Genomic DNA, 22,992 nt, shown 5'->3' on the forward strand with positions numbered 1-22,992 from the left:
GAGGGAGGAGGAAGAAAAAGGTTGTAGGAGGTAATTGAGACAGCATCCAGCTTCATTTTATAACAAGGGAAATTATACTCTGCAGATTTAGTCCTTAACTGTGCTCTGCAGTCAGTCAAAATAACCACCTGTAACCAGCAACACTGAATAGGCCATCACTGTTGCCACATGGTAATGAGTTTGCAAGGATTTCCAACATTGAAAAAATCCACAATTGGTCACTGCAACTTTTTTTAGCAGCCGAGACAGTAAACCCTAATTTTCTTTAAATTCAGTCTAACTGCAAAGTGCCCCATTCAAATATCATACCACTCTAAAAGCCATGTATCAGTAGCTTCCAGAATAACTAACTTCTAGAATAATGTGGCTCAAAAATACCAGCTAGTTCTTATATACGTTGTTCGCCAATTATTCAGAATCTAGGGTAGGAGTCACTTTCTCATATGGGGGGGGGGGGGAGAATCATTAGATGCAGCAGATAAATTCAACCTAATTCAATTCAAATTAAAAACTGAAAAATATTAAGATGTTTCTCCTCTTTTACAGTTGCCTGAGTGCAAAATGTGTGTTCGCACAATGGAGCTGTCGCCCCTCTTCTCTCCCCCCCCCCCACATCTGCTCAAGGAGTTCCCCCAATCTTCCAGATCAGATTTGGGGAGGCCATGGTGTGTGTGTGTGTGTGTGTGTGTGTGTGTGTGAGAGAGAGAGAGAGAGAGAGAGAGAGAGAGAGAGAGATTTATTCTGCAAGTATGAATTTTCGCGCTTACGGAATGAGTTAGTTGGATACTGGCCCTTGGTTCTAAACTCAGATTTCTATGCATGACAAAACCAGGAAAATCCTGTAGAAGCTACTTTGAGAGATCTAATTACGAACAGCCATCACAAAGATTTTACAACTACGCATAGACTTTAAATAAAATACAATAAATGCTGTTTCCACTCAATTACTTGCCTTTTTTATCAGCAAATGAACAATTAAATCAACCACAACTTTCTAAAGGCTATACACTCAATACAAAATTCAGCAGAGAAAATTCTTAATTTTACTACCATATTTCTTTCAAGCTGAATTGTGGTGAAGGGGGTGATTTGTGGGGCGGGGATCTTGCAGCTGGGGAGGGGAGAGTTGCAGCGCACATGGTGACCTCAACTGTTTTTCTTTCTGATTTGCAGATATGGAAACCAGTTTGGTATTTTCCTACACCTGAAAAGTGGTAAATAAATGTTTATAATAAATGCTAAGGGCAGGCTCGAACACTTATTTAGTGAAATGCAAAGTGCAAGATATATGCATTTTAGTTAACAAAACAGTGGGGATAAATGCTACTATTTGTAAACTGTAAAATATAATGTATTGTTTATACATCTAAATCTTGCTATGTGATCTGGCAACAGTCCAGTCAAACTTCTTTGCTAGAACACTCTCAAGGACATATAGAACGTTGCTCTAAACGAAAAAGTTACCTGACTCCTGAAGATAGCGATACACCAAGAAATTCACTTCGTCACTGGTTATGCTCATCTTAGCCCCACCTCAATATGATGAGGTCTGCAAGAAGTGTGATCCACGCTCTGTTTAAAGAGGAAGAATGATAAAACACAGCTTTGGATTACAATCACCTAGTTGTTTTTAATTAAACATTCACTTCTATGGCCACATACTAAGGTATACATCAATTTACATCTGAATTACAGCCAAAGTTCAAAATGAATTGACCATAGGAAAATCATAATCATTTACGGAGTTGGGACAACAGTTAATAAAGTCTTGAAAGAGCTTTCCCCATGCACTGACAACCTCGCCGTCAGGTTACTGCAATGTGTTGAGCTGAGTCTGGTGCAGAACACAGTAGCTAGGTTGATTGTGGAGAAAAAATACTCTCAGCATAGGACATCTTGCAGCAGACACCCACTATCAGCACTTTTCAGAAGCAACTGAAGACAGTTTTGCTCTGACAGGCTTCTCCAACAGAATGAATGGGTCTCTGCCATAAGTGTCTATTTTGTATTTTTTCAAACACACACACACTTGCTGTTTATAACTTTTTTTGTTTTTTGCTATTTTCATTATGCATGGTGCTGAGGTGATTGCGCAGAATGTAATAATAACAACTCCGTATATAATTTTAGTACAGTGCTGCTCTCAGCGACTGCAAAGGACCTAAAGCCACCAGGCTCAGAGATGCAAAAACACACGGCAGTGGAAAAGCTGCTGCTGCAAGCAAAACCCTGTCTAGGTTTTTCCAGCTCTCCAGCAATACGCTTGACCCCCTCGGCACCTACAATGCTAGCTCAACCATACTCTATTTTTAAACAGGTCAGGTAGGATGCCTCCTCACCCCCCCATCCATTCCTATAAATTAGATTTGTGTCATAATGCATCATTAAAATCAAATGCAAACATTGCAGAACAAACAGAGAGGTCTATTTAGAACAAACCACTGAGGCAGAATGTCCTTTTGCCCATTTGGCAGCACGGCACAGCTAATTTGGGTCATACAGACCTTCATTGTTCTAACCCAACGTCAAAGCATTAAATAAGAGTTATTGACACCTTCCTTCACTGCAGAAACTACATGGCTGCCCCCAAACTGTGGGGCGAAATGAAAGAACCCAAAGCAAAGCCCCCTTATCTGGCACTGCCTCACCAGGTGAGGTAGCACTTAAGACAACACTTAAGAAATTATTTAGCAGCGAATATGTCATAAAAATACAAACTGAGCAACTTAAATATAAGAACACCTACGGAAACAAGAGTTTATGACCAAACAAGCCTCTTTTTCAAAGAAAATATTGTGCATTAAAAATAAAAGGGCCGTATTAGCTTTTAAACACATAAATATGCATAGACGATGCATCAAGAGTCCATGTATTTTTGCCTTTCAAGCTACAAGACTTCTCACTACAGCAATTTTTTAATAAAACAATTTGATCTAGTAGCTTCAGTATTTACACTGCCCCCTCTGCCCACTGGAAAGTATTAAACTGCATTAAACAAAAAATAAGAAAGGGCAGGTTATTAGCGTTGTGGCTGGTCTCTCTTTCCCTTCGCAGCTAAGAGAGCCTTTGCTCCTTGAAACTGTGCTCAGCAATCCCTGTTGCTTAGAGTAGCATCTGCTGCTTTAAGTCAGCTATGCTCATCTACAGGTGTCCCCAGAAGTGAAGGTCATGCATGACTCTAGCAGATGTCCCTGCATTATTTATGTGAGCCGCTCTTCAGAGCTGTGTGGTGCTTTTATTTTACTGTCCTCACATATTTCATCAACAATTCAGATTGATTACCCTCACCGACACTAATCCTGTAGTTTGACAATTATGGCAAATTAAGACCCTTCTTCCTAAGTGTTAATTTTATTTACTGTGGCGATTTGTACTTCATACAAAAGCAACATCCGTATTATTATTATTATTAATTATTATTATTTTGCTCTTGAGGAAAAGGCTTGGTTTCTTATCCTCTGCTCCTCTTCCTTCAGATGATTTCCTAATTAAGGCTCAGCTTTCAAAAGCATTTAATACTTTTTTTGGGGGGGGGGGCGGTCTTAAAAGCACCTATCAGGAATATTCAACAGTAAAGGAAAGACACAAATGATAAAACGATGGTGCAAAATGGGATCATTGTTTCTCTTAAAGCCCAGTCCTGCGGCTAGAGAAAAGAACTGTTTTGTACATGAAATACTGGCTGTCATACCACTGCAAGATCAGTGAGTCGTCAGCTAAGCAGGTTGCAACTAAGCAGTCAACCAGAAATAGCCACTGTGGCGCTTGAGTCAATGCCAGGATCACACAACACTGTTGCGCCACAAAGAAATGGCATGTGGTGGACAGGGAACGTCTCACTCGTTCATCCTTTCTACAGGTATTTGGGTCACCATGGAACTATCACGACTGTATATAGCTTTGGCATCAGGGAGTTGATGCCTTTTCTTCTTGTTGAATTGCCCCAAGGTCATATTTAGCAAAACCTGAAACTCTTAGACACATCATGCATACAACCAACAAACGAACCAAAGTGCCTTGTAGCTGCAGGATGCTTCCATTAAACAAACAAAGTCATATTTATTTAAGTATTTTTATGGCCCAAGATTTGTGATGCACCGGTCTGGAACATTTCAATTTAAAACAATAATTAAACTGTCAAAAATATTAACGAGTTACCATATTTCAGTCCACTGCAACATTCAGGGACCGGGCTACAAGATTCAAGATGGGTTCCAATGTAATAATGTATATTCAAATAATGGTCACACAATGAACGCATGCAGACAGACAAATCATATTGGAATGAAAGATCCATAAAATGGGTTTAGCCCAGTGGATCCTTTTATTAATGGCCCTGGAAAATTTACACTGAAAAACCCATTTGAACTTAGCATTCTTATGTATTTGTCCTTACGGAATGACACATAAGAATCATGAATGAAAGAATACAGCCCTTAAGGGATATGGATTCTAGTGTGCAGTCTGCAAAAGATTTTCTGAGTAATTTCTGCCATGTTTGTTTAATCTCCGCCTGCTTGGTTCTAATTTATGACAGAGTTCAAACATATTTATTGAAAAGTTTTTATGAATATGAGATCATTGAATGACACCTTGACTGAGCATAGCTCAAAAAGCCACTTCTCTCAGAGCTCTTGACAGTACATAATACATACATCATTTTCTTTGTATGTCACCCTTCCATAGTTAAATCCATGCTCAAGGCTTACAACATGAAATATATATATATGTAATTACAAACATAACAAAATGAGTCATAAACAATAAACAAACAATAAATAAAATATCAAAAAGTATCAATAACAGCCATTCTATGGATGCAGACATGTTACATTAGAACTGGCCAAAGTGGTGTGAATTCTATAACAAAGATATATTTTAAAGGGCTAAATGTTATGTATGTATGTATGTATGTATGTATGTATGTTCTTAGGCACTTACCTCTAAAAATAGACTCAAGGCCATTTACAATATGAAACTACAGCAATATAAAATATGCAAAATTAAAACAGCCATACGACTGCACTGACAATTAGTGGATGCATTTCTAAGAATACACCACCGCCTCCACCCCCAAAGCCCAATACCTATATCATAACCAAAACAGACATAAGGCAGCAGAAAAATGCCTGGGAGAAGACAGCTTTTGCCCGTCACTTAAAAATATTTTAACGTTGGTGTCAGGGAACTGCCATCGGAGCCAGAGGGAGAGGGAGGGCTCCAGAGGGATTACGGAGAGCGTCCCAGGAGGGAGAGAAGCAGCCCATCTTTTGGGAAGGGAAATCAGCATAGCACCAGTGGAGAAGGAGGGCAGATGGGGGAATCGGCGAGGTGGCTCCATGACTCCTCACCGGAGACCAGCGGGGAGAGCACGGGTCCTCCGCTGCCCACACCCTCACTGCGCAGAAGGCTTCCGCGCAGGGAGAGTAGGTGGAGACTGGGCGTCAAGGAGCTTCTTTGCTGGAAGAAGTTCAAGAAACGCCCACTGACGGATTCTGCCAGCGACTGAGACAGCCTCGGGTGAGTGGCTGTCCGGACAGAATAGGGTTCACCCAGGTAACTCAGCCAGGTGTGGCGACGACTTACGCATGAACAACCCCTAGAACCATTACAGTCGGCACCAAGAATATAGCTCTTAGTAATAATCCAAATATAGCTATTAGTAACAATATTTATTTACATGATCAATGGTTCTTTTTATCTTGATTAGAATCCCTTTATTAATTAGATTAGAAGCCAAAGGAAAATCATTGTGTCTATAAAACCGCTTAAGTACACAAATAATAAATAACCTACATCCTCCTTCAAAACAGCGACTTTTTTTCTCCGTTTGCATTAGCATTCCAAACACCTACATCTCAGGATGCATTAATACATTTTGTCCTGAAGACAGTAAACAAGAATTTGCTTGGCATAAATAAACCACTTCGCATCTTCATACACACTGTTACTATGCAATGCTAAAAAACAAGGCTTTTTTGTTGTTTGTTCCTTCCATCTACACTTCTGCAGGTGCCACGGGACCAACCAAACACAGACAACAAGAAGGATGAAGGAAACAGAGGGTGGCTCACATGTCGTCATGTGAAGGTAAGCTGTGCCTAAGTATGAATGTGCAGTCTCCCAGGGAGATCTCAGCTGTTTAGCTCCTTCTTGGTTGGTTTTGCTGTTGTACAATACCAAGTTGTGCAGTGGCTGAACAGGTCATCCAAACCCAGGCTCGTAGTTTAGTTCTTAGCTACAGTATGTGGCTAAGGAAGAGAGAGCTTAATCACCAGTTCCTGATCAGACAACACTCAGTGCAGCATGGCAACAAAAGGGACAAGCAAAACAGCTGCAAGCTCCTTTCCAGGAAATCACATGTTCACACAGATCACGTGAACAGGCTCCCTGTGCATTCCAAGGCCATCTTTTATTTTCCATAATGGACACGTCATGCATCTGTGCGCACAGTAATCTCGCATCTAATGCTTTGCATTTAAACAGTCCATTTCCTTCACGTGCGTCGTACTTTAAGCAAGCATGTCTGAGTTTAGTTTTGTATAGTGTACCTTTGCTTCCGCTGTTATAGCATAGCCTCCTGGTATGCTTTAAATTTGCAGAGGAAGGACAAAAACCTTGGCTAGGATTACTGGGAACAAGGTCTGAGCTTGCAACTTACCGGTTTGGAGGACTCACTCAAATCACAATTTGCCAGTTCGGATGTAGCTGCAAACTGTGATTTGATAAAACTAGAAAGTGCAGTGGTACCTTGGTTTTCGAACGCAATCCGTTCCGGAAGACCGTTCAACTTCCGAAACGTTCGAAAACCAAGACGCAAAGGGCAATTTCAATGAAAAAAATGGTGTGTGTGTGGGGGGGGGTACTCAGCGGAAGCCATTCCAACTTCCGAGGCGCGTTTGGAAATGGAAGCATTTACTTCCGGGTTTTTGGCATTTGAAAACCGGAACGTTTGGCTTCCAAGATGCTCAAAAACCAAGGTGCCACTGTATTCTACTAAGTAAAGTGTGTGATTTGGCAAGGAGCAGAGAGAGAGAAGAAAACATAGTTAATTCCTGATCTTTAAACCATTGATAGCTCTGTTAGTTAGAACATGGTACTGACAATGCCAAGCCTGTGGGTTCAATCCTTGTATGGGACAGCTGCATTTTCCTGCATCTCAGGGGGTTGGACTAGATGCTCCTCAAGGTACAGTGGTACCTCGGGTTACAGATGCTTCAGGTTACAGATGCTTCAGGTTACAGACTCCGCTAACCCAGAAATAATACTTCGGCTTAAAAACTTTGCTTCAGGATGAGAACAGAAATCGCACGGCGGCGGCACAGCAGCAGCAGGAGGCCCCATTAGCTAAGGTGGTGCTTCAGGTTAAGAACAGTTTCAGGTTATGTACGGACCTCCGGAACGAATTAAGTTCTTAACTTGAGGTACCACTGTGCTTTCCAACTCTATGATTCTAGGACTGAAGAATCAGAGAAGAAGGTGTCTGAATGAAGCCTAAGTATGCAATCTTGATTAAACATTGTAAGAAGTGATTTGCTAGATCAAATCAAAGTTCTCTTCCTTTAGTACTCTTTGCAAGAAACCCAGTAACTAGCAGGTATTAGGCGGTTCACTTGAAATCAAACAGTAGTCCAATGGCGGATTGCTATATACCTTCTGCCAACACCTGGGATAGCACACATCATAAATCACTAACTAGCTCCCTGCATCTAACTAATAATTGTTCAGGAGCAAAAAATCTATTTCCCCCTTAAGAAGCTGCTATTCTGATTATAAAGGAATTGTGGGGAGCCTCCTGCAGTAAGATGGACAAAATAATTGTGCCCAAATGATAAAACAAACCCATTTTAAATCACAAATGCTTAATCTGTCTTTGAATTGCTAGAGCAAACTCAGTTTAGTGGACAATGCTGAAGTTATCAGTTCTGCAAAATTACGGCCTCAGGACTCTGATTGAATATGCAGAACTGGCAAAGCTGATGGGGAAGATCCGAAAGCAGCACGACGAGCTGTTTGAAAAGGACTGGAGTAAATTTATACAATATATGAGAGAACACTGTAAACATTTGAAAACGTTTGCAGGTTTGAGTTAAAATATTTTGTAATGTTAATTTTTGGAACTGGTTAGCAATTATCAAGGCAAATTTTATAAGTATAGAAAGAAGGTAAATAAGTTGATATAGAAATGCTAAGATGAAAGTGAATATTTATGAAAGCCCGGGGGGGGGGGGTAAAGGCTCAGGATGAGCAAAGTTTCAGTTGATGATAAGAATGGATTGTGACTATGGTAAAAAAATTAAACTTAATAAAAATTATTCAAAATAAAAATTACAGCCTCAGGACTCTAGATGAAGAGTTGCTCAACAAAAACAAATTCGTAAGACTCTTCCGACAAAATCAGGATTAAGAGTGCACAAGTTAGGGAGTTTGTTGAAATGCATTCTGATTTTGCTTCTCCAAAAACATTGATCATCTTTATTCGTCTGAATTCTACTTTGAATCATTTGGCTACAGACGATGGTAAGCATCACTGAGCCAGTACTTTGCTTCTTAAGCACATAAACACTGCACAGCAAGACATCGCTTTCATTCTTATATTTGTTCACCTCTTTCTCAAGCACGAGGGACGCAGGTGGCGCTGTGGGTTAAAGCCTCAGCGCCTAGGGCTTGCTGATCGAAAGGTCGGCGGTTCGAATCCCTGCGGCGGGGTGCGCTCCCGCTGCTCGGTCCCAGCGCCTGCCAACCTAGCAGTTCGAAAGCACCTCCGGGTGCAAGTAGATAAATAGGGACCGCTTACCAGCGGGAAGGTAAACGGCGTTTCCGTGTGCGGCTCTGGCTCGCCAGAGCAGCGATGTCACGCTGGCCACGTGACCCGGAAGTGTCTCCGGACAGCGCTGGCCCCTGGCCTCTTAAGTGAGATGGGCGCACAACCCCAGAGTCTGTCAAGACTGGCCCGTACGGGCAGGGGTACCTTTACCTTTACCTTCTCAAGCACACTGGGATGGATCTGGACTTCATAACACTTACAGTAGACCCACTGAAATAAATGAAACTTAATTTAAACATTTAAAGTCCCACTGAGTTATATCCAGCTCACAGAGTAGTGGCCCACCCAAATTAATGAGCCTAAGTTAGTAATGTATATTAACTTCAACAGGTCAACTCTGAGTAGAAAAAAACACTGCCTACATTGGTTCAATAGGTCTATCCTAAGCACGACAAGATCTGGATCCAATCCACACACTCCATTATCAACCATACAGTATACTGGGCTCCTAAAGCAAGTTTTGTAAAAGTCTTATTTGAAAACAACAACAACAACCCAGAATTCTATCTCCCCTAAAATCCTTTTAAGCCCTGCATTTTCAAGCTGTGCCCTATTTATAGAATCACCAGATGTTACACATTTTCCTGATCGCTTTCTGGAGGTGATGTAGGACATCTTTATTTTTATATAGGCCAGATGTTTGGTGGCAGGTTGTTTTTTAGCACTGGATTATTTTACCAATAGTTTCATTTTGAAAATATTGTTAGGTACCCTGAGCCTATGGAATAAATAAATGCAAAAAGGAACAGCATTACCATATAGTCCTGGGAACACAGGACTCAATTATTTTACATCTTGAAGTTACTAAAGAATCATAGGCACTTCAAGCTTTACTGCAATCCAGTGTAGAACTATAGCCATGTGTTGGTATTTTAAATTGTTTCAGTTAATTAAAATTTCAAAAATTAAGGACAATAGGAGGACCCATGTACTCAAATTACCTGACCAAATCTTTTAAGCGGAATAAAAAGAAAACCACAATTCTCTCTTTTTTTGCGGTAACTGTGCAGCTGCAACATTGCTGAGAAGTGTGTTCTATGCCATTCCAAGATTAAGCATCACAGGACAAAGGATCACATTGATGTCTTATACACGTAAGGAACAGAAGTCCATTTATAGAAGAAAAGATGCAAATAAACTACCAGTCTTCTCTTTGCAACCCCTCACGTATGCCCCTCGCACACTTTCCAATTTCTATTGAAACACACAAAAAATGTTTTACCCACCAAGTGACAAAAAAAAGTTCCTGCATTATATACTATATACACGATCTACTAACAGCAAATTCACTTTCCCAGAACAGATTTTTATGGAGCTATAATGGCACAACCACAAACAATTTGGAGGTATGATCAGGTATGGAGACGGGGAGAGAACCCTAAGGTTTCTGGAAGTGCAAATAACCTTGGGGGGGGTGGAATTATCAGATTTTGAGACAGGAAGATCCCCAAAACAACCCAATGAGGACTGAGCATTGTTAGTGAGCATGGGATACTGACTATTTTGCAGGGGAAGTACAGAAAACCAGGATGGTGGTAGTGGAAGGGAGTATCCTGGGAAATGGCATAGCTGGGTAGCATTCTCAAGAAGAGCACTGCATGCCTACAATGTTGTTGTTTGCATGCAGGATCAGGAATAGTTTTTGAGGGCAGGACAAACTTGCAAGCCCCCTCTTACATGCTTATAGTGATCCAGACCCATATAAACAGCCTCTGTGGTGCCAGTGTGGTGTAGTGGTTAAGAGCGGTAGACTCGTAATCTGGGGAACCGGGTTCGCGTCTCCGCTCCTCCACATGCAGCTGCTGGGTGACCTTGGGCCAGTCACACTTCTTTGAAGTCTCTCAGCCTCCCTCACCTCACAGAGTGTTTGTTGTGGGGGAGGAAGGGAAAGGAGAAGGTTAGCCGCTTTGAGACTCCTTTGGGTGTGATAAAGCGGGATATCAAATCCAAACTCTTCTTCTTCTCTTAAGTCATGCAGGAAGCGTTTTTTAATTAATTTTAATTACGAAATTGTTTTTTCTGCGATTTCAAAATTACACCTTACTGGGTTGTAAATTGCTTTCTGAATAAATAACAATAAGCAACAACACCATGCTTCAGAGCAAACACACAATTAAATTGGTAGCCAACTCCTACTCAAAGAGAACAGCCACTGAAATTCAACAGACATGCACTGCTTTAGCTCACCAGCTAAATCTTGCTGACGATTTTGTAACTTTTTGGTTGATCTGCCTGTCAATGTTTGGAATTTGCTTTATGCTAACAGACCAACACAGCTGCAAAGCTCTTATAAATGGACCAATTCATTTTAAAGCTTCATTTTTCTGGCTTTTTTTTTTGAGGGGGGGGGGGTTCACTGCAAAACAATGAATTCTCAAACCAGTCAATTTCTCTTACATTCTTCATAGTTTGAAGATAAAATACAGTAGCTAGGTGGTATGTGTGTGTGCGTGTGTGTGTGCGTGTGTGTGTGAACTCTACCAACAGTAAGGGCTGATATATTGTCCCTGGAATCAATGTCCCAGCTTAATAAGGAATTTGTCCCTCTCACCACCTGTCCACTCCCCGTTTCTGCCTAGGCACAAAAAATTCTGGGACTGTTGGGTCTTGAGAGAGCATATGCAGAAGCAGACATCTCTGCTTTTCAACTATAACTGCACTAGCACACTATCAGTTCCAGAGAAGGCCCTCACTCCAGAAAATCCCACAAGATCTGGGCAATAGGTATGGGTAAATTATTTTTCATATAATATCCTGGAGCATGATCTACAATTTAGCCTACTTTCCCCCATCATCGTAATGGGTAGAGTGTCTTCTTCTTTACAGAAGACAACCCCTTACCCCAAAGGAGCCTTTTGTTTGTTGGAAGAACACTCTGGTCCACATCCTTGTTTAAAGATAAAGAACCACAAGGAGAGAGAGCAGGAGCTTTGAAGTTGCCTATTAACAGCAAGCACCTGGGCAGCAGTCAGAGCAGGTGCAAAGGTCACCTGGTCATAGTCTTCCCCTTGTCATAGTATCATAGAGTTGGAAGGGATCATGAGGATCATTCTAGACCAACACCCTGCAATGCAGGAATATGCAGCTGTCCCTTATGGGGACCACAGCTTGTGCAAGGCAACAAATGCACAGATCGCCTCTGTGCTTTAGAACAGTGCTTCTCGAACTACTTGATGTGGCAGAGCCGCAATTGGTCTCTGAAGCATCCCGCCAAACCTGGGCTGTGGTGGAGTCACCAGGGATCAGCAGCTGATGTCTCACAGATGAGCCCTGGTCTGTGGACCACCACTTTGACTAGCCCTGCCCTAGTACCCTTTGCAACCCACAGGTGTTTCCCAGATAAGTGACATAAGTTTGCTCAAAGTATGGTATGATTGATTTATATTCCGCCATTTAAGACCAACGTCTGCCCAAGTAGACAGCCTTTGAGTAGCCAGTGGAGATGTAGAAAGGAGATATGAATTGGTGACCCATAAATGCAATACAATACACAGGTGGGAAAGCAGAGGGTGGAAGGGGGGCAGGAGAAACATTGGGAAAGTACCACAAGGAAGAGATATATCCTTCAAACTGGGCGGTTCATCAAAGGTTAAATAGATCATCTATCTACACACTCTTCAAGTGAACTTTCCGTTGCTCATAGAAGAGTGGAGTGTGTCTTAAGGGCAATCCTATGCATGTTTACTCAGAAGTAAGTCCTACAGACTTAAGCAGTGCTGAGTGTGCATAGGATTGCACTGTACAATTTACTTAAGAAAAATAGGGTGCCTTAGATGTCAGCGAATTGAGAAATGCTGCCATAGATATTACTGGTATACACCCCCCTTTCTTCCCCTCCTACACTTAAAACCTATTAGTTTGCTTGGTTTACTTTTCAGTCCTCAGCTGGTTTTCTTAATGACATCAGCCTCCAGCATTTAAGGTCTGAAAGCACAAGTGGATCTTTTCCAATTCCCTTGGCTCCACAGTGAAAAGGGTTTTTGCTGTATTGATCTTTTCTTCATGGCACTTTGCTGAGAAAAAACAACAACAGCCCTTTTAATTAGTGTGATTGTGTTGTATTCTACTTCGTGACCTACTTTTCTAAGACACAAGAAGTTCAGTGAGCCTTTTTTCTTTTCTTTAAAAAAATTAAACCCTGAGCTTTAAAAGTTTTTTTTAAAAAAATTATTTACACATTATCCTAAGTAATCAAGAGCAAGGGGAAAAGGAAATATGAAAATAGCTTTAGGACTTAAAACGATTCAAGTTAAAATAAACAAGGAAGATTAGCGGCACTAAGAACACAATTATTTGTGAAGCTGGCTTTAGACAGTGTTCCTATAGTGGACGGATATGTGGAAATTACAGTAGCTACATTCATGCAATAACCTATTCACATACACTTATGAACTGAGCCCACATACTTTAATTATCTGGTTTACAAAGCAACTAAAGCTGACAAATTTAAAGCTAAAAAAAAAAAAAAGGCTTCCTGGATTAGGGCCACCATAGCATCCGGCATGTCAAGGGTAGAGCAAGTAGAGTCCATGAAATCTTAATGTGATATTAGCGCAAATAGTTTGCAGACATAAGCCCTTTTAAGTATTATGAACTGCACCCTTGAGTTCACAATTTGTTTTTAATGTTTCATTATGTTTTTATATATGCTGAAAGCTGCCCAGAGTGGCTGGGGTATCATTATTATTATTATTATTAATATGCATAAAAAGGGGTGAACTCTCAACCATGTTACCTTGGAAAAGGTGTGTTAAGAAACCTCCATATACTGAAGCAACAGGAATGTGGAGTGCAAACTTATGGCAAGTGAGTAGCACGCTTAACACGCATAAGGGTAAAGGGACCCCTGCGAACGACTCTGGGGTTGCGACGCTCATCTCGCTTTACAGGCCGAGGGAGCCGGCGTTTGTCCACAGACAGTTTTTCCGGGTCGTGTGGCCAGCATGACTAAGCCACTTCTGGCGCAATGGAACACCGACACCAGAGCAGCGCACGGAAACGCCATTTACCTTCTCGCCAGGCGTGCTTTTGAACTGCTAGGTGGGCAGGAGCTGGGACCGAGCAACAGGAGCTCACCCCATCGCAGGGATTCGAACTGCCGACCTTTTGATTGGCAAGCCCACGGCTCAGTGGTTTAGACCACAGAGCCACCCGCGTCCCACTTAACACCCATACTTCTATGCAAATGTTCCCTAGGCCATCTCCCCCTTACTTTTGAGTTTTGAAACTTGGGGGGGGGGGCAATGAAAAACAGCCCAATAGAGTACTTGAAAGGGAGAACTGCCATGGGTTCAGGTCAAGGGAGAAACAGGTCCCTGGGCATTTCAAATTAAGAAGAAAACGGCCCTTATGGGAAAATGTATTTGTCAACATACAATAATCCAAGGAAAACAAAGTATGTTTTATGAGAAATGATTTTGTTCTATTAAGTCAGTCAAGGGGTATGATTGCCTTCCTTCATCGACCCATGCAGCTTTATGGTGTGATATTACAGGCTGGCTGAATTTCCCCCTTTCTCTTTACGCTTGACTAGCTGATTACTTCTATGACGATTCCCTGATTGCTCTACTTTGTATTGTATATTTGTGGGTTGTATACTTGCAGAGATTCATGGGTTGAATATTTGTGGGAGTTTTTCTGTTCTTTATTTGTTGATGTAAGCAAATGTGTAGGTGTTTATGCTCCAAGTTTTTATTGTTTCTTGGCTTATTTTTGTTTGATATGGAAAGGCTTAATAAACTGCTCTTCAAACATTTTTTAAAAAATGAAGAAGTAAATCACACACACACACCCCTTTGAGAATGCACTACACCTCAATAACTGTCCTTGGAAAACATACCAATCATATATTGTGCTCAGAGTGCAGTGGGATGTTGGCTGGATCTGCAATTATTCCATTTCAGGTGTACATAACGGTGTCTGGTATAACCATTTCACTTCTTTTCACAACTTCCAAAAGCCTCCCACTTTGGGCACCAATCCTCCATCCTTCCTTTCACTACATTATCATTTGTATCCCTTCTCTCCTACAGGTTCTATCATCACAACAGCTTCAGAAACAGGCAACGTAAACCCACTAAAGAACACACATACACCCTGCTCAAGGGAATCACCACAATCATGCGATCTGTTTTCCTCAGAACTGAGAGCCTGTCAGGTTCATATTAGACTTCAATGCATTTGTTAATGGATCCAGTTAAAAATTAAAGCATCATGTCTCCTTCAAAATAAGGAAACGCAAAGCAGCTGTAACCAAAATGCAAAGCAAATGTCAGGCAGAAAGCAAGCGCTTAACTCTTATTATCTTTTCATTGTTAGCAATAAATGGAATATCATTATAAGTCGCACCAAATTGCAAAGCCTGCTCCAGTCTTCACCATCTCATCTCGTGCCAAGAAAGCACAGCATACAATAATATAATTTACCAATAATGTTACTATGTAAGCACAGCTTTAAAAAATATTCTGCTAACCCATATGTCATACAGTATTTGGGACGATTAGAAACATTTAACCCATATGTACTGGCACAGTTAATATCAACTGCCCTTGATATCCTCAATCTGCCATGCGGCCTTGAGGAATCTTGTGTGTCTTTTATGACAGCTGCAAAGTAAGGGGAGGGCATAAAGATGCAGCTGTCCTCTTTGCCTTTAAACCTAACTGTGTCACCTGTTAATTAGCACGGCGGGTGGCAGACATGCTCTGGGCAAAGGGATCAAGAACCAGATAATCAGATGGATTGATCTCTGAACTGAGCCTCTCATTACTGAGTGCAAAATATACAGGAGAATTGCAGGTGGGCAGAGGAAGGGGAGTGGGAAACAAACAAACAAACCAGGGTTTCCTGCATCCAGATTTATATGCAATGCATGCTCATGGAAAAGGTATTCTCCACTCTCTTCTGCAGTGCACAACTCTTGCTCTACCCAAAAAAAGTCTAAGCAGAGGCTTGGTGAGCGGTGCAGGAGATAACATGGACCCAGATTCCTCTTGCCTAAACAAGACACCATTAAGTGTTAGACCTTTTTCCTCAATTTCTCACACAGATTCGTTTTTTAAAAAATAAGGCAATTTATGGCAAAAGAGTCACAATAAGGGAATCTGGCAATTTGAATTGGGCGAGTATTTCACAGTTGCGACACTACCACTGAAGAGACCCTGTCAGATATTCCACAATGGCACCAACAGCAAGGTGACCAGCATCTCAATTCCTGGGCAGGCTTATATGGGAGCAAGCGGTCCCTAAGATGACCCAGCCCTAAGCTATTTGGGGCTTTATAGGCTAGAACCAACACATCAAAGCCAGCGCAGCCGAAATAAGACCCAAGTAATAAGCTCTGACCTGCAACAACTATAGACAAACATCTGGTCGCCATATTTTGGATCAACTGAAGCTTTTGGGCTGTGTTCAAACAGTAGCCCCACTCAGACTACATTGCAACAATGCAGTCTGGAAGTAACCAAAGAATGAGTGACTGAAGCCAAATTTGCCTTCTTTAATAAATGGCACTGCTAGTGTATTTGCTGACACTAATGATAATAATAAAACACTCCTACCAACCACCACCACCACCTGAGCATCCAGGAAATGCAAAATTCCCAAGCAACGAACCCATTCCTTCAAGACAAGTGCAATCCCATCCAGAATAGGTTGAACCACCACATCCAAATTGCCAGTGTTCTTGACTAACAGGGCCTCTGATTTGTCTGAATTAAGTTTCAGCTTCTTAACACCTATCCACCTAATGTGAATTGACTCCAGTTTATTACTTCTACTGTCTCCCCAGGACAAGTCAATGGGAACGAGATAGAGCTGTGTGTCACCTACATGCTGTTGACACCTCAGACCAAACTTCTGGATGACCTCACCTATTGGTTTCATGTAGATATTAAAAAGCATAGGAAACAAGACTGAACCTTGAGGTAAGTTGTGACATCTAATATTTGAGTTGGTCGTTCTCAGCGTAGATCCACTGAAACCAGTGACTTAAAGCAGGCATAGGCAAACTCTGCCCTCCAGATCTTTTGGGACTACAACTCCCAGCATCCCTAGCTAACAGGACCAGTGGTCAGGGATGATGGGAATTGTAGTCCCAAAACATCTGGAGGGCTGAGTTTGCCTATGCCTGACTTAAAAGTCTTATTTATTAATGGATCTACTTTGTATATAATTTTGGATATAACCCATACACACACAATGGTTTTACTAGTAACAGTAAATATTTACATTCAATATTTATAATAAATTTAGAATAAATGTTCAATATTTATATTGAAGCCAAACCATATTATAAAATATAAATTAATACACATTCACTATTTATGATGCTGACAATATGACAAGATACTAACAATTGCTTCCATAAAGAACAAGCTTGGAAATGGTGGCTGAACACTGAAGCGACAAAGAGTGAGACAGGACGAACATTTTCATGACACAGTAACAGAAAATATTAGTAGCTAGGACAGAAGAATCCTTATCACATGTGGGGTGAGGGGCAAAGAGCAACTGTGCCTGTATCACAGTATTTTACAAAGTATTTATATTTACTAAGCAAGCACGCTATCATGCATTTGCCACATCGCGAGGTATTCAACTCAGTATTTGCACCATTTCCAGTTTGGCTTTTGAAATGGCACTTCTTAGGGACCAATTGTACAGGTCATCCATCAGTAAGTGAAAACGAATGCATGATATCACCAGGTATGATAAATATGAGGTTTGATCAAATAGAGATCACTATGGTTTCACTATAATGCTTTCTTCTTCTTCTTCTCTATGATGCTACAGTTAAATTAGAGGGAAAATTCTTTGTAAAAAACAAAAAACAAAAAAAAGACTTTGAACACTGGGACCTTTCCAATGAACTAAATGGCAAGCTTGTTGGTTCCAGGACCCTGGCAAGATCTTTGTACAGCTCTAGATGGGCATAAAACCATTTGACGTGGGGGCCTTCTATCTAGCAAAGCCTGCCACAGCCAATCTGCCAATTACATTCTCCTCAGGGAACATGTTTTACAGCTCTAGCCAATTCAGCTTCCATTGAAGTCTGTGGGTTTCGGGGGTGGGGGTGGGAAGTACCGGTAGTCCTGCTCCTCCCTGAGAGTCTCAGCCTCAAAACGATATTTGAAACACGTACATAAAGGAGAATTTACCGATAGGTGATTGCAGTACAGCAATGTGAAGTAGCATGAGGGAGATTCAACTGTTGCAGGGTAAAGCCAGCATGCCCTGAGGTAAATGCCAAAACCATAACTTCCAGACAAGCAGCGGCGTAGCGTGGGTTGTCAGCACCCGGGGCAAGGCAAGTAATTTGCGCCCCCTAACCCGGGGCAAGGCAAGTACAGTAATTTACTCTCCCAAGCAGCAGCAGCAGCTCTTTCCCCCGCGCTCTCCCGGAGCTGCCTCTTTTCTTTCCTTTTTTCCCTTTCTCCAAGGCTTTTCGCTTTCTCTCCTTAATTGATTCCCCCTCCACACCGCGGCGTTTCCTGGCTGCTCCCCCCCTTCCCCTCTCTCTCCTCCTCGCTCTGCTTGCCTTGCCCTGCCCTGCCTGAGGGCGCCCTGAGGAGACTCCGCTCTCCTTTTTGACCAGGCGAGGTGGAAAAAAGGGGGAAAAGTCTCTTCCCGCCCCCTCGCCAGACTCCCTGCTCGGCTCGGCTCACTACCCAGAAGGCCAGTGGAGAGAGAGCCGCAATTACCATAAAGCTCCTCTCCCTCCGCTTCGCCAAGCTGTCAAAGCCTGGCAGCAGCGGCAACAGCAGCAGCAGGCGCAGCCAAACCCCTGCCAGCCAGCCAGCCCGCCCGGCTTCCTCTCCTTTTTTCGCCCGCGGCAGAAGGCTTTGCTCTCTGCCTTCCGCGACCTCCTCGCCAAGCCGAGCGAGCGCGGGCTCCCTAACCCATGGATTTTAGTAGGGGCAGAGAGCTGCTAGTGCGAGCGCGCCCCCCGCCCATGGTGCGGCCGGCCCCCCTGCACCCCCCACGCTACGCCACTGCAGACAAGTCTAACATTTGGAATTTGGCATCTGGCATATTAAACTAAGCCTTGATCATGGGGTATCATATAATGTAGATATTAAGACACAGTGACTCATCTGTAGTTACTCTTGTTGGTCTGGGAACGCAATATAGAAAAAAAATATATAGCTGGTGAGCAAACATTATTTATATTCCAAGTGCCTACTTGAACGTGGGTGTGCTGGGCAGCTATTGAAACAGTGTTATGAAAAATGTGAACCACAAGAAGTCTGAAATCGAGAACGAAACTATCTGATGGTTAAAAGGAACAAAACGACGACACTGTGACATTTTATTTTTGTATAGTAAAGCTACTGCTGTTTTATTGAGTAATTCCAACAGAGCAAACACAGAGAGTGACTGCCATTCTGTTAGTGGGGGCCCTCATTTTTAGAACAGTGCAGCGAGTGAATCCAATGCATGCGAAAGGCACTGCACAATCCCCCAGTGCAGCTGCTCACAACTGCACAACATCAGCTCTCAAACTTCTTGAGATGGAACTGCATTGGGTCTCACTGGTTCATGGAAGACGGAAGTGTTTTTCACAAATATACTGACATGGGGACTTGTTTTCTCATTACAGAGGGGGTTAGTGTGATATTTGATCTCCAAATGAGGCCCCTCTTCATGTGTAGTCAGTCACCCTCAGTGGTTAAGCAAAGTGCCACTGGAGATAAGACCTTTTGGTTATCAAACTCCATTTATGGAATGCCTTCTTCAGACGTGTAAGAGAGACACTTCAAGTTATCGATATACAGGCACCAAGTTAAAGCCACCCGGTTTACAAGTTTTCCAATTACTGGTTCATGGTCTGCAGTTCTTTTCCATTTTTAATATCTTACTGCTTCTGTTGCTAATCTATGGCTTTTATTATGTCAGTTTATTGTTTTTATTATGTTACCTGTTTTATTGCGTTTTGTCTGCTGATGATGTTTTTCTGTATCATCATCATCTGGTTATATTTATTGTTTTAGAATGATGTTTAATCTTTTTTTAATAGGTCAAAAGGAAGCATGTACGATTAAAATAAATAAATATTACTTGTCCAACAACTTTTAGAAGTGAACTTGACTTTATGTAGCTTTTTGTTTTTAAGAAAATGGAGTGTTCTTAAGGTGACTAAACATCCAAATAATTTGGAAAACAGGTCAATATACATAATTTTCATCTAAAGAGCATATCACCAGGGTTAAAAATACAATCAATAAATAAGCATTCTCTGCTACACGATGACTTAGAAAATGAAGTCCTGTGTACACAAGTCTATAGTGTTGTTTAAAGGGTATAGATTCCAAAATGGCACCTGTTTGGGATCCTGCAGCATGACTCTACACCCACTGAAGTGATTCTGAGCTTACTGATTTAGTAGTGCTACAGAGTTCAGGTACTCTGCCTTGAGGGCCATGCATATTCGTTATTATAAATGTCGTTGTCAGAGCTGCCTCCAGGTCCCAGCTCACAGAGGACCAACGCTAGGCTGTAGTTATGTACAAAAGTCTTTATTGAGGTTCAGTTTCCATTTTAAAGCCGCAGCGTGCAGCTCTACGTCTCGACCTTAGACCGGCGAAGTCCCGTCTGAGTCTCCTCCCCTTCCACACCAGTTTAAGACTCTCGCCTTGCTCCACCTCTTCCTAAGTTCCTTTCTCCTCTGGGCCCTCCTGCCCGCTAGGGTTTCATCCTTCCTGGACTCCTCTGACGCTGACCCTGATGATTCTTGCCCCTCCTTCCGGCGGGCTTTAGGACCTGGTTCCCTATCCGGGCTACCTTCTGTGCCGCTCGCCTGTACATTTGAACTTGGCGCGCGCGCCCAGCCTGCAACTTTCCTCTTGACCGTTAACTCGCTCTCCGATGGAGGCGTGGTCAACCCTGACTCATCTTCTCTCGCTGGTGGTGCATATGTGGGCTCTGACACCTGGGACTCCTCCCTCCCACTACGCTCTGGTGGGGAAGCTGGTCCTGATTTCCAACTGCTGCTCTGGGAGTCCCCGCTGGCCCCTTGCTTCTGGGGTGTCCCCCTTGGGTCGCCCCTTGCCCTGCCCATCGGCGCCCCCTTCTGTGAATCTTCCGATTCGCTGGAGAGGCTCGTGGAATCTATCGGGCTGCTGTCATCTTCTCCTACGCTGCCCTCGGATTGCTCCCCCTCGCTCTCCATCTCCTCTCCTCCCTGCGCTCCCGCTGAGTCCCTGACAGTCGTGCTAGCTTGTTATTCAAGAAAATCATTTGCCATGTGACTCAGTACTGGATCAGTACTGAAAGTAGCATACAGTAAACTAGCAAAATAGCAGAAAGTTTTATGAACCTGGATAGTTTTCAGAAGGGTTTTTTTTGTGTGTTAATGTTTAATAACCTACTTTGAACTGAGGAGAACACAAATGCAAATTATCTCTCCATTATCTCTCTGTGACATGGTAAACAGCAATCTTTCGTATGTCATATATTATAAATTTCTCTAGGCATCTTCTGATCAAAGCAACTTAGAATATTATCCCTTCCCACCGCACCCCACCCCACCCCATTTATTGTACCAGAACATGGTATTTATCATATTATACAAATCAATCTGTTTTTTAACAAGGTATTTAACTGAAGAAAAAGAAAGTGTAAGCTAATTTAGGCGTCAGTTGAATTACCTTGTTAACACAGGAAAATCCCACTTAATGTTATGGTCTAAAGGCAGATTTGACAACAAACATCGAAATCTGGTTGATACATAAGTGAACCAGGAACCATAAATTCACTTGAACTGTGATATTTCCTAGGCACCATGAAAAACATGTTTCCCATTTATTTTCTGGAGTACGATAATCTTTATTGTCATTGTCCCATACAGAACAAAGAAATTGAAAAATCTACATAAAACATTCAAAAACAAACAAGCGCTATCCCAACCTGGTTAGCCCCCTAAAAACTCTGATACCCCATTTTTAAATACAATATACTCCCATAGAGACTCCTTACACTGTGTTTAAAACCAAAATCGCATTTGGGTAGAAACTGTTTCTCAGATGGCTAGTCCTAGTCTTTATAACCCTGTACCTTCTTCCAGAAGGCGGAAGCGGAGAGAGATAATTTCTGGGGTGCGTAATATCCTGCGCTATCTCTGCAGCTTTCTTATGGCACCTGGAAGCATAGATTTGATCCAAGGTGGGAAGAGTGCACCCAATTATTCTCGCATTGTATCGTATTGTACCGTACTGTAAGAAGGTTACTATGACAATTATTTAACACCAACCATGCTGCAGGAGATGCAAAAGAAGAACATTTATTGGTGGAATATTTGTGATTATCCCAGTAATATAACTATTCAGCTCCACTAGTCTTGCCACTTAAAAACAATTATGGTGATTTCTGTTTTTCTAATAATCTCTGAAATGGCAATTGTTATAATCTAGCATTTGTACAACACTTAGATAAGGAATCAAAATGCTGTGTTTCATTTATTATGGAATAGATGTAGAAATTACTTTATTTCCAATAGATATCCAGTTCTTTAATTGTTTGAATTACCTGGTCGTGAGACCTCTGAGCTGTTGAAAACTGCTTCTTGCAGGCTGCTGAGAAGAGGTTGGGGGTTTGAGTTACCATGGAGATCTCTACATTCGACAATGGAGAAATCTAGAACGAGAGGATGCCATGGTTAATAAGATCAAGTTTGTACAGAAAGATAAGACCATGCATGTCCAGTTTATTACCAATCACCAACATCATGTGATTGCCTAACTGATAACCTAGTACATTCCTGTGTTCTGCCTAACTAAGGGATAATCTAGTACATTCATATGTTCTGCTAAAAAGAGGCATCATGGCTACTGGTATGCAAACACTTGAACATAGAGAAGTTGTGAGACATGCCAGATCACTCTGGTTCCTTTCTTATGTTACACTAGGTGTGTAGAAGCTGTTGGAGAACAGCTGAGCTCCACATCACCTGGGTAAAGCTGAGAAGTATGGCATACTCCTTCTGAGTCCTGGCCGGGATACCTCGCTACTACACCAGCGTTACTTCTCCAGGAAACTAGGACAATACTAGAGTTCACAAAACTACAGTTTTGGTACTGTTGTAGCCCAGGGCTTCTTTTATTACCCCAGTATGTGCAGAAAAAGTGCTGCAGGCACTCCATAGCTCATATCTAAGAGGAAACTGCCAC

At 42.1% G+C, this 22,992-nt stretch overlaps 1 protein-coding gene across 3 annotated transcripts in view; it reads right to left on the reverse strand.

The window, feature by feature from the left end:
• The window catches only part of TBL1X (transducin beta like 1 X-linked), a 132,638-nt gene that overhangs the window by 29,559 nt on the left and 80,087 nt on the right, over positions 1 to 22,992 (reverse strand). For all 3 annotated transcript variants that reach the window (XM_079972808.1, XM_079972807.1, XM_079972806.1), the window contains exons 3-4: positions 22,352 to 22,459; positions 1,465 to 1,572 (exon numbers count right to left, since the gene is read on the reverse strand). In XM_079972808.1, coding sequence (XP_079828934.1) covers positions 1,465 to 1,522 — 58 coding nt within the window. In that variant the 5' untranslated portion in view covers positions 1,523 to 1,572; positions 22,352 to 22,459. The remainder of the gene's footprint in view (positions 1 to 1,464; positions 1,573 to 22,351; positions 22,460 to 22,992) is intronic.

The sequence above is a fragment of the Podarcis cretensis genome (genome assembly GCF_951804945.1).
Source record: "Podarcis cretensis genome assembly, chromosome: 4".
Lineage (NCBI taxonomy): Eukaryota > Metazoa > Chordata > Lepidosauria > Squamata > Lacertidae > Podarcis > Podarcis cretensis.